General features: G+C 45.8%; 2 protein-coding genes across 2 annotated transcripts in view; one reads left to right on the plus strand and one right to left on the minus strand.

The window, feature by feature from the left end:
- Window positions 1–1,760: 1,760 nt before the first annotated feature.
- Window positions 1,761–10,888, plus strand: LOC104627788 (ATP-dependent DNA helicase Q5-like; the record flags this gene model as incomplete). The annotated part of the gene is made up of 12 exons (XM_010296165.1): window positions 1,761–1,988; window positions 3,476–3,575; window positions 4,078–4,114; window positions 4,894–4,952; window positions 5,090–5,166; window positions 5,669–5,762; window positions 6,227–6,367; window positions 6,832–7,505; window positions 7,721–7,799; window positions 8,710–8,961; window positions 9,484–9,556; window positions 9,681–10,888. Coding segments are annotated over 12 exons (1,915 nt in total), but the record flags the coding sequence as incomplete, so codon positions are not given.
- A 1,824-nt stretch (window positions 10,889–12,712) lies between these two features.
- MYO15A (myosin XVA) overlaps window positions 12,713–16,543 on the minus strand; it is a 39,603-nt gene continuing 35,772 nt past the window's right edge. Inside the window, exons 52-58 of the mRNA XM_010296176.1 lie at window positions 16,370–16,478; window positions 15,868–16,016; window positions 15,344–15,471; window positions 14,227–14,399; window positions 13,609–13,742; window positions 13,025–13,165; window positions 12,713–12,772 (exon numbers count right to left, since the gene is read on the minus strand). Coding sequence (XP_010294478.1) covers window positions 12,713–12,772; window positions 13,025–13,165; window positions 13,609–13,742; window positions 14,227–14,399; window positions 15,344–15,471; window positions 15,868–16,016; window positions 16,370–16,478 — 894 coding nt within the window. The remainder of the gene's footprint in view (window positions 12,773–13,024; window positions 13,166–13,608; window positions 13,743–14,226; window positions 14,400–15,343; window positions 15,472–15,867; window positions 16,017–16,369; window positions 16,479–16,543) is intronic.

Raw genomic sequence — 16,543 nt, forward strand, 5'->3', positions numbered from 1 at the left:
AGTCACGTTGCATTGGCAGGACAGGCAGCACCAGTAGTTCTTTTGGAAAGGCAGGACAAGGGGATCAAATGTGTTGTCCCCATCCCAGTCCCCCCACCCTTCTCCACCATGTGAAAGGATCTCTTTGAGTGCAAGACGAGAGTGAGTCAGTGAGGCTCCGCAGGGGGATATAAAGCCAGCTTTGTAGTAGCCCTCTCTAGGCTTTCAGTGCCCTAGACCATGCAGTGCAATGTCACTCTGTTGCAGCCCTCCTTACCTGAGCAGGGCCAGGTCCTTCACGCTTCAGCACACACATTTCACTGCTCTGGCGACACTAATCTGTAACCTGCTGTTCTGCTGCTTCACTCGCTCTTCTGCTTGGTGAGTTAACCTCCCAGGCCGTGGGAATGCGTGAGCCAGCTGCCGCTGTAGACCCTTGCAGGGTTGGTTTGTGATGCTTTGGTAGACATGCAGTTATGTTCCCCGCAGACACATATGCGCACGCATACAAGTTAAGAAGCAAACTGCATTTGTTAGATCTCTGGCAAGTTCAGACATGCCTTAAAGGGTTTATAATGAGAATAAATGAAGTGCTCGCTTTCTTACTTTTCCCCTCTGTGACCCACTTTTTGTAGATGAAGTTGGTAAGCCAACTAGGGCACTCCTTGGTAGAAAAGAAAAATCTCCACTTTGTTCTTCCTTGCAGTTAAGCTAATTCTCTTCCACAATAACTCTTGTTGCTGCTTGGCTGCAGGATTTTATCTCTAAATGCCTGATGAAGTAAGTGTTTCTGTGTATCTAGTATCAGCATTTTGATTAAGAGACAACTGGCCACCTCTGCTGTGAAGCCCAAGTTTTAAAAAGCTCCTCTAAATTCTGGCTGCTTTCTTAAAAAAAAGAAAATAAGTAACCACCTGCTTCTTTATCTAGTGAAATTGGTGTCTTCACTGGTTTAAGTTAGGGAGTGTTCTAGAAGAGAAATTACTTCCTGCCTGTATTACTAATGAGCATATCTCTGTCACCAAACTCTTTTTTACATACCCAAAAGCACTCATTTTTGCCAGAAATCTTTTGAAGATTCCTGGAAGAATCTAATCATCTTCACATGGCTAGTTTGCTATGGCTGGTGGAGCTGGTTGTGCAATACTGTATGAGCAAATGCCTGGTTTTCATGGATGTACGACTCTATCCAAATTTTGGCTGCTGATCCGAAGTATGTGTTAGCAGATCAAGACCCAGCTGGTATTACCTGAATAGTGCTCCCTTGTGACCTCAGTCTGGACTCTATTTCTGTGACTTAATGTACATTCTGGTCTCTTCAAATGTAGATTTCCTCTCCTTCAAACCACAAACAATAAAATTAGAAGCTCTCCAATGTGAAATATACGGTCATACTCTGAACTCTGAGGTGTAGGGATCAACAGGACCTCTTCACATATTTATCCTAGAGCCATTCTGATTGGACATGGAATATATTTGGCCAATGATGCAGATTTAATAACTGCATATTTCATCCACCATGCCTTTTGCAGATCTCAAAGGTCTGAAAGCATTTAGCAGAAGAGATTGACACCACTGTTTGTTTTACACGTGGGGAAGTGGAGGCAGAGAGACCATATGCAAGGTGCCAGGAGCAGAACCCCAGTTCTGCTCCAGGGTTTAATCCCTATGATTCCTACAAAAAACCACTCAAGTCTTTATCAAAAGACACCTTGCATTTGGAAGGTGGAGTTCTTGTCAATAAAAATAATTACCAGATCGTTTTCCCTTTTGTTTCCTAGATGTCGCCATGCTGCCATAGCGAAGTACTTTGGTGATGTCACCCCACCTTGTAACAAGTGCTGTGATTACTGCAGGAACCCAGGGGCAGTGAAAAGACAACTGGAGTCACTGGAGCGCTGCAGCAACAGCTGGAGCAAAACCTGCATTGGGCCCACAGGTTCCTCCTGGGATGCCTATGACCCAGAGCTGTATGAAGGCGGGAGGAGAGGTTGCAGAGGTTTTAGCAGGTCTGTACTTGGTAGCTGAAGCTCAGTTCACAGGAGCTATCAGAAAGCAGAGAGCATCTCCCAGCTGCAGGCCCAGCCACTCCTATTTTCAGCACATGTTTCTGTGTGGTGGTATTTTCCTGTAACTTCCTGGCAGCAGGAGCTGGAATTTCATTTTCCACACACTTTGGCAGCCTTGATCACATTCACGTCCCAGAGAGCCAAAAGCTGTTTTGACTGACCTAAGAATTGCCCTGCAGAATGTAATTGGTTCAAGAAACTAGCCTGAAATTTTTTGAAAGCAGTAAGTGGGCTCAACCCGTTTACAGTCACAAGGATCAAAAATGTTTACACTGAGACCAACGTGACAGCAAAGTATGGCATGGTCCAGAGTTCATTCCTGATTTAGTACAGCTGTCTGTGGGCCGCTGACAGGACTTAGTCATCATAGAGGATGTAACAGAGCACCAGTGTCAGCTTCTTCTGCAGATAGATTGCTAAATTTTAGTTTTTCCCTATCAGGCTGGCAGCAAAAGGAAAACGTGCTGTGAGAAACATAATAAATTCTGTAAAATGCTTGGCAATGTGGAGGTGACAACTTCTCTTCCTCCTTGTTCTCTGGCTGAGTTGCAGCGATTGTGCAGCTCTGCCAGGATGCAAGTTTTGCTGCCTGTGCTGCCCATGAAGCTCTGCCAGGAAGCACAGCACTGCCAGCTGGCCTAGCCCTCTGCTTTACCTTAAACAGCTTGAGATTGTAGCTTTGTTCTTCAGGCAGGTCCAGATGAGTCGGAGGAAACCGGTGTACTTCTGACCTAAGCTTGTGTTTGATCTCAGGACCTGAGAAGACACAACCAATGTTGTTGTACAACACACTGTTTGCCACTTGATTTCTTGAGCCTCTCCTTGACTTGGTTGTAGCTTTGTCTTAGAAGTCGTAATAGTCAACAGCCTTTAAGCTCTGATTTGTGATACCTGGAAGTTTTGGCTGTGACAGCTGTGGAAGGCAGTAGACTCTTGGGCTACATGTGGCAAGAATCAGCTGCTGCATTTCAGTGTATTGGTGATGGGGATTTCATTTAATACAACAGGCTGTGAACAACTGAAGCTGAGAAACGGATGCTTTGCCCTTTCTGCCATCCCTGCTCCAAGGGCAGTAACGACTGACAGATGGGTACATGACACAAGGCAGTGACTCCTCAACCCCATGGGAGAAGCTGGCAGAGCTTCTGAAATGGAGCCTTCCATTCTCAGAGCACTAGTTATGTGCTGTTAGTTCACGCTGCTTACTAGTTTATGGGATTAGCAAGTTCCATGCACTTTTGGAGGCCACTCAGTACTGTCCAGGTTGAGGGATAGTAGTGAGACTAAGAGCTAAGACTTGTTCAGAAAGGATGTGAAATACATAATCTTCTGTAAATGCTGGGATGACCTAGGCTTTCCAAAGCCTGTCCCAGTTAATGCTGCAGCTACAGAAATGTTTATTGCTCTTGTTTTCCTGCCTTATCCAGGTATGATGAAGAAAGTGGTGGGTATGGGGATGAAGCCAATGAAGAGAGTCGGAAGCGTGAGTGGAACAACTTCTACAAAAAGCAGATGAGTCTGCGCAAAGTGAGTTGGTATCCTTTTGTAAGAGATTCACAGATTGTTTGCTGTGAGCTTGTCTTACAGACATAAAGGCTTCCTGGCACTAATGAAAGTAAATTATTGCAGTTTGCTGTTGCTTGTTCTGTTTTTCACTTTTTGTACCTCTGCTTTTGCTGTGTTCTCCGCATTGTGGGTCAGTCCCATAATATGAAGGAACCCATATTCATGTACTGATTTCTCTGCAGTGCTAATGGAGAGGGTCCTGTTGTCTTTAACACCTCTGATATTAGTAAAAACAGATTTCCTCATTCAGTTTCTCTTGCATGTTCCTATAGCAAAAGTGAACTTTTGGTTCTGATTCTCATCTTTTGTCTCCTTTCCCTAATTTTGGTGCCTTTTCAGTACCTTTGTAACTTCAGCATTAATTTTCCCTGGAGCAGCGATATAAAATGTGTCTTTTGTGCTTCTAGACCTGCATGTGTGTTGCAGGATTGGAAACGTTTGACTGATCTTTGTTTTCTTCCAGGGCAAAGAACCAGAAAAGGAAGATTTTGTTCCTCCAAGTAAATATCTTCTTTGATTTATAGTAGGTTTTCTTTGGGAGAAGTCAGTCTTGTATTTTGCAGCTGTGTGTAATTTATACAGCATCAACACTAGATGCAACCTAGGCACAGAGGTTAGGCTTTTAGCTGTGAAAGCTTGGCTGGAGGAGATGGATCAGAGCTTAGCTTTGGTTGGGTTGAAGATATAGAATGCATCTTTCTGAACAACTTTTCCAAATAAGGAAGAGAGAAGAAAAACTCTGTCTAACCTGACTTTGTAGGCTATTTCTGCAGTGGTTATACAGCAGTATTCTATGGGCTGTAAGGAAACTGCTGAAAAACTTTGCCATTTGTAACTGTGCTACTTTAACATGGGCCCTGTCTAGCAAGACAGTTCTTGTACTATTCTAAAAGTATACTTGGTAGTTCATTTACTCTATTCAGCCTCTTTGGTTTTGGTTGGTGTTGTGGGGAGTGGAAGAGAGTTGAGCCTCCTAAGAGCTGGATTCCTTGAAAAAGGGTTTCCTGAGATGGGGAGGTTTTGGAAAGCTGTTGGTCATAAACTAGCAAAGTAGACGTTCTCATGCAGAGAGAAAAATCTCACTTCAGCTTCTGCATATTCTTTTGGAGTTTGTAGCTTCTCCAGGTAAAAAAGGTGACTGTAATGGTCCTTGAGGTGGCTGTGCAGGGAGGAGCATGGCAAGCAGTACCGACTGGTACCCTCCCAGTGCCAGCTGAGATGTTCTCTGTCAGCTCCAGCCCTGCTATGATGCCTTTTCCAAATGTCTCTTCTATGGTAGGTACCGACTGCCCCTTGAAGGATGCCTTCAGCAGGCGAATCTCTAAGCTCACAGTGAAGGTAAGAGAGGCTGGTAAACGTTCAGTCTTGCTGACTTGCAAAGAACAACAAAGATTCTGCCTTACTGCTTCAGGGAAGGAAGTCCAAGGGGCACTATGACTTTTGTCGAGTATGTCTGAGTATCCCATGTTTCCTAGGGACGGGAACACTGCTTGAAGATGCTGGAAGAAGCTTTAAGCACCAATCAAAAGGTTCCAGCAGCAGAAGGAAAAGGGTATGTGATGAGAGAAAAGAGGTAGCATATTGAGTCCCTTAATACAGAGCCTGGTCTTCCCTGAGCCACTCTCAGGGAATGGCTTTTTAAGTTATGTGGTCCAAGGATGTAGCACCACTTAGCAGCATCCTTCTTGTAGTGATATTCGGGATCAGATATGAGGATTCCTGTGTCTGATTCTGCTAAATCAGCTTGATCCAAGGAGTCGCAATTCTTCCCTGACCCACGAGATGGGGATAGTGTACTTCTCAAACTGAGCAACTGGGCAAGCAGACTTTGATTTAAGCTGTTTTCACCACCCTTTCCATTCTCCAGCAATTCACTGCTGCATCCCTTAGGACTTAATTGGAAGTTATCACTTATTCTTGCACCAGAGGGAGTGAATTTTGTACTTTCTGGGAGATGCTTAAGCATTAGTGTTCCCTTTGCAGTCTTGTCATGTCTTGTCTTGTCTTACGAGTCAAGTGTGTCTTGCCAGAAATCACTCCAGCCTGTGTTACAGGTCAGACCCTCATGCCTGTGCTGTGGAGCTGGAGTATGAAGCTTTCCAAACCAGTAAAATGGCTAACTCGTACAAGGCAACTGTGCTAAAGAAGGTAAGGCCATACGACTGCTTTATTCCCTTGAACGTGGTGTGGCCTAAGCTCAAAGGGCAATAGGGTAGAGTTTGTGTGGGAAAGATGAAGGAGAAACTCTGCTTTGCCTTGGATGTCTTCCAAATCCTTCTTGGTTTTGCTTCCAGGAGAGCCCAGAATCACATTGGTTTCACAGCTTTATGGCTTTACAGGCTTTGGAAACCTACATGCCAGTGCAAGCTTATCCAGATACCTTCTAGCTCCAGCAATAAAGGGAATGGAGAGTTCCTTAGACTGTCGCTGACAATAGAGAAGCCTTGGTTTAGGTTAGCCGATTGCCATAAGTCTCTGAAGATGTTTCTGTTCTTGAGATAGGTGTCTCTCCAGTGGAGACATTTTTTTGCCACTATGCCTTTTAGTATGTACAGAGACAGGAATGCATAAAGATTTCCGGATGCTAGAGGATATTTCTCTTCTCTTTTCAGGTAGCAGAAATCAACAAAGCCTCAAAACAAGGAGAGTTGTTCTCAGTCTTTGGGTCCAGAACTGGTGGCAACAGCAGCTTGGAAACAAAATCTGGATCTCCAGCAGAAGAGGACTTCCTCCCTGCATCCCAGGTTTACTCGGTGAGTGAGTACAGACGGCATAGACAAAGAGAGACTGGTGTGCTTTGTCTATCTGCTTTTTTATAATTTTATTTAAGTCCTTTCTGTGGCCATAGCTGTATATTTCAATTGGAATTGCTATCCCCATCTGTCCTTTGTTTTTGGAGTGAGATCAACTAGTCATGCTGGTTCCTATTAGTGAATATAATCTATGTACAGGCCGTACGTCAAATAAGTTTTTCTTGTCTTGCTCTAACCAAGGGTGCTGTCTGTTTCCTTACCATGGGCCCATGACTTTAACCTAATTCATTTTCCTGATGTCTCAGTTGATAGTTATGATGATTAGTCCGTTTTAGAGCCTTCCTCAGCTTACAGCTGCACACACTGATGTATACAGAAACTTAGCTCCTCTCAGGGTTCTGCACACAAGGCTTCCTAAAGGCTCTCATATCCAAAATTTCTTCTTCTTCTTCCTTTCTCCTTAGTTCAAACCCAAGCGTGTGGGAGCAGGATTTCCAAAGAAATCCAGCTTGTTCCAGACAGCTTCAGAACTGTTGAAGGTCCAGGAGGAGAGTGATGCAAAGCCTGTCAAAAAAGAAGTAGATTGTCCAAATGGGCAAGACAACAGCAACTACAGTCTGGAACAGGACACCAGAAACCCTGTTCTCCAGAAGAAGGAAATAGCAACCAAAGCAATGTGTGAGAGTGCTGAGGTAGAATTATTCCTTCCTGAAAAGAAGGGACAGCAACCCAGTCCAGACACAAAAGCTGCCCTTGGGGATAGCCCTGCTAAGAAGTCCAAACCTAGCAAGAAGCAGCAAATGCTCGCGGAAGCAGCCAAAAAAGAATCACAGGATATTTCCAAATTCTTCTCCCTCCCCAAAGGTGGGTCTAAAGCCAAAAGTTGCAGCTCAGCAAAGGAAGATATCTGTTCTGCAAGCACACTACCTCAGGTTTCTTCTCAAAGCATGTGTCAAGATAAATCAATACCTCAGAAAAACAAAGATGTCTCTGGAGAAGATGTGACTGGACAGTCCCAGGCAGAGAATGAAGAGCTGGGAGAGACAGAAGTAACAGTGACAGAGAGGGAGGAGGATTTTAAGACCCAGCAGGCTGCTGAATCTGAACTTCTTCAGGGAGCGATTGATGTAAAATCTAGGTAAAATCTCTACCTCTCTGCTCCCTGTGTTGCCCTGTTAATGAGCTGCAGAGCTCCACCAGCCTTGTCCTGAAAAATGGGAATCTGTATTAGATCTCTAGGCTGGTGAGGGAGACTTGCTTTACCATAAAGTCACATGGCCCCTGATAGTGAACATAGTAATATCTTCACTGTGGAATGATTAAAATTGTCCTTCTTCCCATTCTTCCCAGTAGTGTTGCTGAAAACATTGCAGAAACTGAACTAACTGTTGTTGGGGAAGGTGAGTGTGGGAAGCGACCAGGATCAGATGAGGTAAGACTTTAATGGATGTTGATTTCCTCCATTTCTTCTGCTCATCTTGTGCCAAGTTTCCTTCTGGGAGTGATGCTCCTAGCCTGAACTTCACCTGATAGTGTTATTTATCTGGGGAGAGCCCAGCTGCAATTGCAGTGGAGAGGAGAACTGTAGTTGTGTTGCACTCCTGGTGTCCCCCTGCTGCTCGCTGGGCCAGTGCCAGCAACTCAGACTGCAGTGGAAAGTTTCCCCGCCACTCTGCTTTGTTTCCTCTCCTCTGCAACACATGTGACTGTACCCTTTGCTGATGACTTGCCTGGAATGAGTCTCTCCACCCCCTCTAGATCTGTAACTAACTATAATTAGCAAGCTGCTTTCTCAAGTCAAGGGAACAACCACAGACCAGTGACGCACAGGACCACTGGGAAGCAAACCATGCTCACAGCCTTCCTTGCCATTCAGTCTCTGGTTCTGCATTTAGCATCTGAGACTGCCTGGTAGCTGTCTTTGTTGAACAGTGCAGTTTTCTCCTTGCTCTTTCAAATTGAGCAGGAGTGTGGCACTCCTGAAGTGGTTGATTCTTCCTGAGGGGTGTATTCTCAGCAGACATCCTGAGAAGTCTTTTCCTGTCAGTTTTTCCTGTGTAGGATGGGGTCTATCAATTAGCTGCCCTAATAAGAGCGTAGGGTAATCTAAATGTCGTAGTTTTACTGGCTTTTTCTTAGAGTCCCTTTTATGTGGTAAACAGCGTATTATGTCTGCACAGCAAAATGGGTTACAGAAATTCCTGCATGGTATTCACTATAGGGAGAGCCTGCATATAGAGGATGCTGCAGAGATTCCTGTTCTCAGAAGACAGTAGATGCTTGGAAGTGTAATGCTGCCAACAGGAATTGATGGGTTTGGTTTTCTTCTGTCCCATCTCCAGCATATGGAAAGTCCTGCAACAAAGCGGCTACGGAGAGTGGCAAAATGTTCTATTCTGTCCCAGCCAGAAAGCAAAAGTGTTGGTCCAACAAAGAAGAAAGTGACTTTTGATCCAAGCTTATCGCAGTCTGATAAAGAAGGAACCAGCAAGACTGTACAGCCAGTGACCAAAGGCATGTCCCTCAAAGAAACAGCAGACATCGTTGTCAAATATTTGACCCCATTCTACAAGGGTGGCAAATTTGCTTCCAAGGTAGGGCACAGCTCAAGACCCTCTCTAGCAGAAGGAGATGGCACCTCCCTAGTGATCTGGGGCTCTAAGGCGGGGAAGATGATCTGGATGCCACATTTCATTTCCAAGTCACATCTTGGTATGAGCTGTTTCAGTGACTCCAGGTGCAGCACCTCATCTCTCCCAAGACAGGGTTTGTGTGTGATTTAGAGTGGTATCATGTTGGTTCCACACTTGTTTGTGATTGTTCATGTTTTCACACTAAACTCTGGCAAGTTTTTAAAAATTACCTGTGGCATGGCAACAGATCAGATTCAATTCTGGTGTAGTTTACTTGACGTATTCTGCAAGTGTGTGTGCATGTGCTTCTTCTCCAGCACTGCAGGGCCAGGTGCATTTGCAGGTTTGCAAGACCCCTATAGTCTAAATCTAGGAATGGTTTGTGCTAGAGACGGCCTGTGTTAAGGGCAGGACAAATGTGGAAACAATCTGGTGAGGTAAACAATGTCTGCATTCTGCTCTTTATCTTCCCCAATTCTGCAGGATTTGTTTAAGGGCTTTGCTCGGCACCTGTCTCACTTACTGACTGAAGAACAGAACCCTGCCCGCAAGACTGGTGAGTTGGCAGCCGGGGAAAGCACCAAGAATCGTGGGTTCTTTTGATGGTAAATGCATTGATGTCTTTAGAGGGGGCAGATGTCTTAAGTATCATCTCAAAGGTGGTGCTTCCTCTCTTGCAGTGAAGGAGGAAGCACAGAGACTCATCAAAGAGTTTTTCAAAACGAGGGTCAGGTGTGAGAGTGAGACAGACTGGCAGGAGCTGCAGAGCTCAGAGAGCTGATCCTTGCATCATGTTGGCTGTCTTCCTTCAGCACTTGGGACCAGGGTATCTCAAAGAACTCAGCCACAGAGGGTTTCGTGAAACTGCAGAAGCGAGCTTTCTTTTCCGACTGCATTTTTGCTTGCTTCTGTTCTTAGTGACACGCACTTCCAGGAAACCAGTTTCTGTGAACTTATGGAAAGTTTCTCCAATAACCAGGGTGCTGAAGCCCTCTCATACCTCTTGCCAAGAGGTGTGAAGTCTGCATCTGCTGTGTAAGTTAGGGGCTGCTGCCTCAGGTGTTCTGCAGTGTCTCCAACCTCTACTCCCTGCAGCAGTCTGGGAAGGACTCCGACTGGAACTCTGCTTTGGGATGGCATCTTGCTTCCTAGATGGCTCCTCCCCCCTCTCTTAGTTCTTATTTCAGTGTTACCACTAGAAGCCTTACGCTACAAGTTCACATGCTTTGCTCAGGGCTGCCAATGATGAACTTGATGGTTGAGTTCCTGGATGGAATGTTTTCCCTTGAAGGGCAGGAGGGGAGCGTTTTGTTTTTACCACACAGGCAATGCCTACTTTCTGAAGGTGGAGAAACTGGGATTCTTTTTCTTTTAATCTTAACTTTTTTTTTAACTTTGTCTAGTTTTGCCTGCCCTTTAACTTAAGTGGTGATGCTCTTTCAGTATTAACCTCTCCTATAGTGGCACCAAGGTTGCCAACACTTTTTTAGCATCTGCTCGTAACCCCTAAAGCCATATTTGCTGCCTGTGCCTCACCCACAGTCAGCAATACAGAGGGCAGTGCTGCTGTTACAGCTGGTTTAGGTACTGCTGTGCCCTCTCAGATTGATACTGTGGTGCCTCTGCTGCTATATTTATATAAGGACCTGAACCTTAGGGTATCGGTGGGTTTGAAATAACCTGATTCCCTGGCACAAGTCCTTTCTGTTGGGTTTTTGTTGGGTTCTGCCTTTGTTCTATGCCTATAGATGCTGGTGGCCTCAGGCACTAGTGCTGCTAGAGGAATCTACAGCCTGAGAGGCCACCAAACAGGCTTTTGGATCCCTGTACTCAACAGATGTATTTTTTTTTTAAATGTACGGAACTGACAATAAAACAATGTTACAGCTGCTCTGGACTCTTCCTGAAAAGTTTTTCTTACCAATTAATCATACAGACGGGTCTGAGATACGTTAAGACTCCATCACTGTGAACATAGACATGAAAGTTCATCTCTGTTCTGAACAGACAGCTAATAAATGCAAGCCTGGGATGGGATGGGAAGCATGTGCCAGCAGACACCTCCAACCCCTTATAGCTGCAGGACTTCAGCTAGAACCAGAAGGAGAACCTGTAAATGTTTAACTCAAAAGTTACTTTCATCTTCAGCTTGCCCTCTGCTCACTGGAGGACAAAGGGCTTTACAAAAAGCCTTTTACACAATAGAAGTATTTTTCAGCTGGTGCCTGCTGGCCTCTGTTTTACCTTCCCATTAAAAAATCCTGTTTCATCAGCCACTTAAGTAGGGTTACTATCTCTCCGGAGTTCAGTGCTTGCAGAATTCAGCTGCTATCTGGGTGAACTTCTCAGAAATTCCTTGTTTGTCTTCTAAGTCAGAGGGGTTGAGGAAGGGCTGGTTAAGTCATGGGGTTGTGTGACAAAATGTGGGGCATTTCTAACCAGATGAGTTGTGCTTCTATGTCAGGCAGCAAAAGCTCAGAGAAAGAGAAGGGGAATAAGGATAAGTTAATCTTCTATTCTTTTCTTTCATGTCATTGCGGTACTTTACCTAGCCTTGCAGTAGCGCTGCTGAGAATGGAGGATGGAACATGCTTCAGCTGAGACCTCAGAGGCCACAGCAAGCAGCATTTGAAGGGACTTTCCTGACAGGGAAGATGCCGTAGTTACTGCTGGCATCAGCTCACCAGCAGGAAGCTAGCTGTGCATCATGACTTGCATTGGAGCACCCTCAGATCTATCCTGTTCCCAGCCAACAGTGACAACCTTTTCCTCATGCTTTGCCAGACCTGCAGGCCAGTCTTCCCATGTTAGATGTAAACCAGTATCTGTGATGTCTTCAAAATATTTCTATGTGATTATTTTATTGCAATCTCCTAAAGTGCAGATACTTTTCAGTTCAGTAGGATAGCTATAGCAATAAAAATAAATTAAGCATTTTGGTACAACACAGGACATGTTTTCTCTGTGGGCATGGAGCCATCGTTTAAGTATGACAGCTGCACGGACATGACCAACTTCTCTACAGTAGAGGCAAACATATGCATATAATTAGATCAGTAAGAAATTAACTAACAATAAACCTTCTTACCATTGCAGCTCAATCTGTGCCCCAGCATGTGTGTTAATTGTACGCTAACACTGATCTGCTTTGCGATTAAGATGCTTTCTACAAGCTCCTGCTTCACAATCCTGCTACAGAGCCTCTTGCATATCAATGCAACAGAGAAAATGCTGGCCTATGGAAAACACCAGCAGCCAGTGCAGTCATTTTGTAGCCTCCGCTTTGCGTTGTGATATGCAAATCTCTAGCAAGCATCAGTCTTCACTCATGTTAATTAATTCAAAAAAGAACAGAACAGTCCCACACTGCATAGTTTGAAGGCAATTGCTTGCATCTGTTCAGCTGCTCTGTGCTGGTGGAACAGGCTATGAAAAAACAATGGTGTGGAAAGGGTGTCTTGTGGTTTGTCTAGGCAGCGCGTGCATTGCTTTAAGGAAGAGTACTTGGGGACTGAATGGCAGGTCACAAGGGGTGAGATTATGGTCCAGTCCATCAACAAACACTGTAGTGGCAGTCTTAGAAAACAGCTGTCTGAGGTCATGGATGTCTTTTGGAAGGGTCATCTCCAGAAGACAGGGGAGGGAGCACTTAACAAGCTCAAAGAAAGGAAAACAGTGCTGTTTTGCTTGGTCATTCTCCTCCTCTTAGGCATTAGTGGTGCAAGTCTGTTTTATCCAGGATGACAACAATTGTGTGATACATTTCTTTAGCCTGTCAAAACACAAATCAGTATCAGTCATTCTCTGCCCCAGAAATGGCTGCTTCTCATAAATATTTCCAGAAATCACTTTCCATGGAAGGTACTGGGACAAAACTGCACTTTGGGGCCTAGGAAATGCAATGCTCCCATCCACCTCTGGGACAGAAGAGAGCAGTAGTACTGTCTCAGCAGAGGCTCAGCTGGGCAGTGGAGGGCAATTTCTGAATTGCCAGGAGGAAGCTGTAGGTCCAGGCTGCTCTTACCTGTGACAGTTCAAGCCACATAGCCTTGGGGCTGGCAGCTGAGCCATAGTTCAGTTCTATGCCAGGAAGCCCACCATCAGAGACAGGTCGCAGGGTTCGCATCATCTGCAGCTCTTCCAATGGAATGATGCGGGAGATCGTCTGTATAAGGAGAAAAGCCACAGCACACTCTCTGGAGCAGTCCTTACAAATAAAACCATCTGATTCTCACCAAGGATTCACCTCAACAGCCTACTGAAGGCTAAGACAAGGACTGGGGCACAGGGCAGTATGTACGGAATACAGGGCAGTCTCCTGCTGCCAGCATGTCCCTAGAACTCCTGCAAGGTTGGGACAAACAGGAATGTGACCTACACTTAGTTTTACTGTGAACCGTGCTTATTAGCATGATCACTGGACTTACAAAAGAGCACATGGTAGTACTAACTGCTCTACCACGCTTGTCACTTGCTTTGGGGCTGTTGTTAGAGTGGCTGTGATGCAGGTAAATACAGTCTCTTCCTGCACAAGTTCTTCTAAAAGTCAGAGTTAACATCTGACAGACATCAGGGCTCTGGACTCGAGGGAGGAAATGTCTGGCATACCTGGGTGGTGCCATCCACCACAATGATCTCTTCTTCATTCACGCCAAAGAAACAGGGCACAGGGATTGTGTTATCGCTGACTTTCTCTACAAAGTAGGTGTTGTAGCCAAAGAAAGGCAATTTCATCACGTGCTCTGTTAGAAAGCAAAAGGTGGCTTTCAGGCAGCAGCTTCCAGCCAGCAATCTACTGTACCAGTCTAAGGCGGTCAAAAGCTGAAAGTGTTCCCAAGCTTTTCTACATTAAAAAGTAAGATTGACAACTTCTCCCTCACCCCCCCGGCTGCTGATACTTAATTCTCAGCAGCCTGAATAGATGTCCTGTTCTTTTCCAACCAGAAAACAGATACACAGCAAGAATATCAGTTAAAACACAACTTGCACAGAGCTCTGAAAGTCTACTGCAGACTTCTACAAAAGAAGAGGGACTTCTACCATGATCACCGTGCTTGGGACCAAGTGCCAATCTGTAGGGGGAGGCTGTCAGGGAGTCATATGTCATGGCCCATTCCATGCTCCAAGGGTCCTCGCCAGCCTCATGAACTGTTCCAAAAGCACATTCAGACCAGCTTCCATCATGCCCAGAATAGATGACTCAAGCAGATCTGGATGTCTCCTCACCCATGAACTGGATTTTTGCATCCACTGGCTGGAGGGGCTGCCTGGTTTTCAGCAGCATGCCAACATGGTTCTGCAGAGCCTGGGGACTGATGGAGGACTGCAGGGTCTTTGGCGTGTACTCCTTCAGCTCTTCCCTGTGCCAACAAGCAGATACTAATTCACCCCCTGCCCAGCTAAAATCAAAAGATTTACCAGGGGGATTAAGAGGAAGGAGGGAACGTGGCAACAATTTTCAGTTGCATGTCTGGGGACAAGGATAGAGGGAGAGGGGAAGAGCACAACAAGTCATCTCTGAATTGGATAACGTGGAAGGAAACATCAAATACAGTGAGACCATCATTTTCCACACAGAAGGCGGTTATGCACCACTGACTAGTGCACTGACAGAAACCCCTCCTTTCTGGAGACAACAGGAGCTCTTCAAGAAAGGACTGTAGTATGGAAGTAGAGCCACAGGGTGTTTCTTTCACAGGCAGCGTCAGCTGAAAAACACCTTACTCTGACTCTGTCTTGCTCCTTAGCCTCCAAAGCATTACACTGAGCAGAGTTCCCTATGCCCAGACAGGTTATGCCATTACCCCCTGCTGCTGGTGGTGCGAGGGGATCTGATGGAGCCATTACCTCCGCTCTAAGTGCATAAGGATATGGGAAGGAAGAAGTGTGAAAATACAGCTGGGGGCTGCAGGACAGATGCTTTCCAGTACCCAGGGACATTTTCATTCCTATTGGGCATCTCACTACCAGGGTTGAAAACTCTGGCACTTGTGAGAAAGAACAAAGGAGCATTCATCCCAACTATAATCATGCACTTTCTTCTTGGTATTACAAACCCATGGCAGTCAAAAGAAATGTCCGTGGCACCCTCATGACCCTCAGCTCAGGAGGAGTCACAAAAGGAAATGTGGATCAGAGACAGTCAGCATTAAGCGTGTGAACAGGAGGTAAACTTTCTGATTATGGGCAGGAGTCAGTCACTAAGTAGTGACATTAATTAGTAGCTTATGTTCTCCAGAACTGTCCATTCCTTAATTATCTAGAGAGTACTTTCAGGCACCTACCCCTAACCCCTGTGGTGCCAACAGCCATTAGAGAGAGACCCACCCTGAGACAAACATACCTGGAGGGAGCAGAGTTCTGCTGCTCTCTTTTGGCCCAGTGCTGGAGCATTGCCAAAATTCCCACCTGCATCTCCATTTCTTTACTGTGGCTCAACAGTATCCTCCCATTCAGGTAATCCCACCGCATCTGAGAGGCAGCAGAGCAGAGGCCTTTCTTAGACCCTCCAGAAGGTACAGGCAGGTCTGGGCAGCACCAGGCTGCAGAGACCCACATCTTGCCTTGCTGATAACACATCCAGCTCAGGCTGATAACATGAAAGCAAAGGCTTTCTGGGCTCAGGAAGAGCATGCAGAACTGCACAAACTGTGTCTGCAACAGCACAGCTTATAGGCTAGGGCTATAAGCCTTCCTTGCATCCATAGCTTCAGTTACTAGTCATTCCCAGAAACAGCACACAAAGCCAAAGCCCTCCCACTTCTTCAGCTCCCTTAGGACATGCCCATTGGCCTGCACACTAACTCTGCCCCTGCTAGGAAGCCCTTGCTAGGGACGTTCCTAGTGTGCACTGCCCTTGTTGCTTACCTGTCCATAATGAACATCAGTATAAATTTTGTTCTCAAAATGCAGAGATGTCCTCCAGATGAGCCTGCGTAAAGTCACAGTCACCAACTTGTCCTCCAGCAGGTAATCATGAAGATACTCCTCTGATCTTATCGGCCTCACCATTTTATCTACATGTTTACACAGAGAGAGGGTCATTGCTCTTGGTGCTGAGACAACAGGCTGAGCTCCACAGCCTGGGACAGGGCCCTTCCTGCACACCTCTATTCCACCCTGCCCTTATGACTCTCAGCATCAGCCATTCTAGAGGGCACGGACCCACACAGACACACACACCTCTTTCAGGAACAAGCAACACAGCCTCTGAGAAGGCACAATCCTTAACCCTAGTACAGAAGGAAACTGCTGAAGAGAAACCTTCCCAGAGCCAGCAAGGGTGGGGCAACCATTTGAAATAGTAGCATGGTACTTCTTGTTGGAGGAACTCCTTTAAGAAAGAAGCTAGATGCTAGTCTCTACTTGCCGAGGTTATTGTTGTCACGCCTGATGGCAAAAAGAACAAAGTCCTCTATCTCCTTCTGTTCGCCTGCCCCCATCTGCTCACACATCTCCTGCAAGAGCTCCTTTGCTACCTGAAGCAAGGAAAGAAGCAAATAAGTACCATGGGCAGGCAAGCCCAAAGCAGCCCCAGAGCAGT

The sequence above is a fragment of the Phaethon lepturus genome, unplaced genomic scaffold (assembly GCF_000687285.1).
Source record: "Phaethon lepturus isolate BGI_N335 unplaced genomic scaffold, ASM68728v1 scaffold22960, whole genome shotgun sequence".
In the NCBI taxonomy this organism is placed as follows: Eukaryota; Metazoa; Chordata; class Aves; order Phaethontiformes; family Phaethontidae; genus Phaethon; species Phaethon lepturus.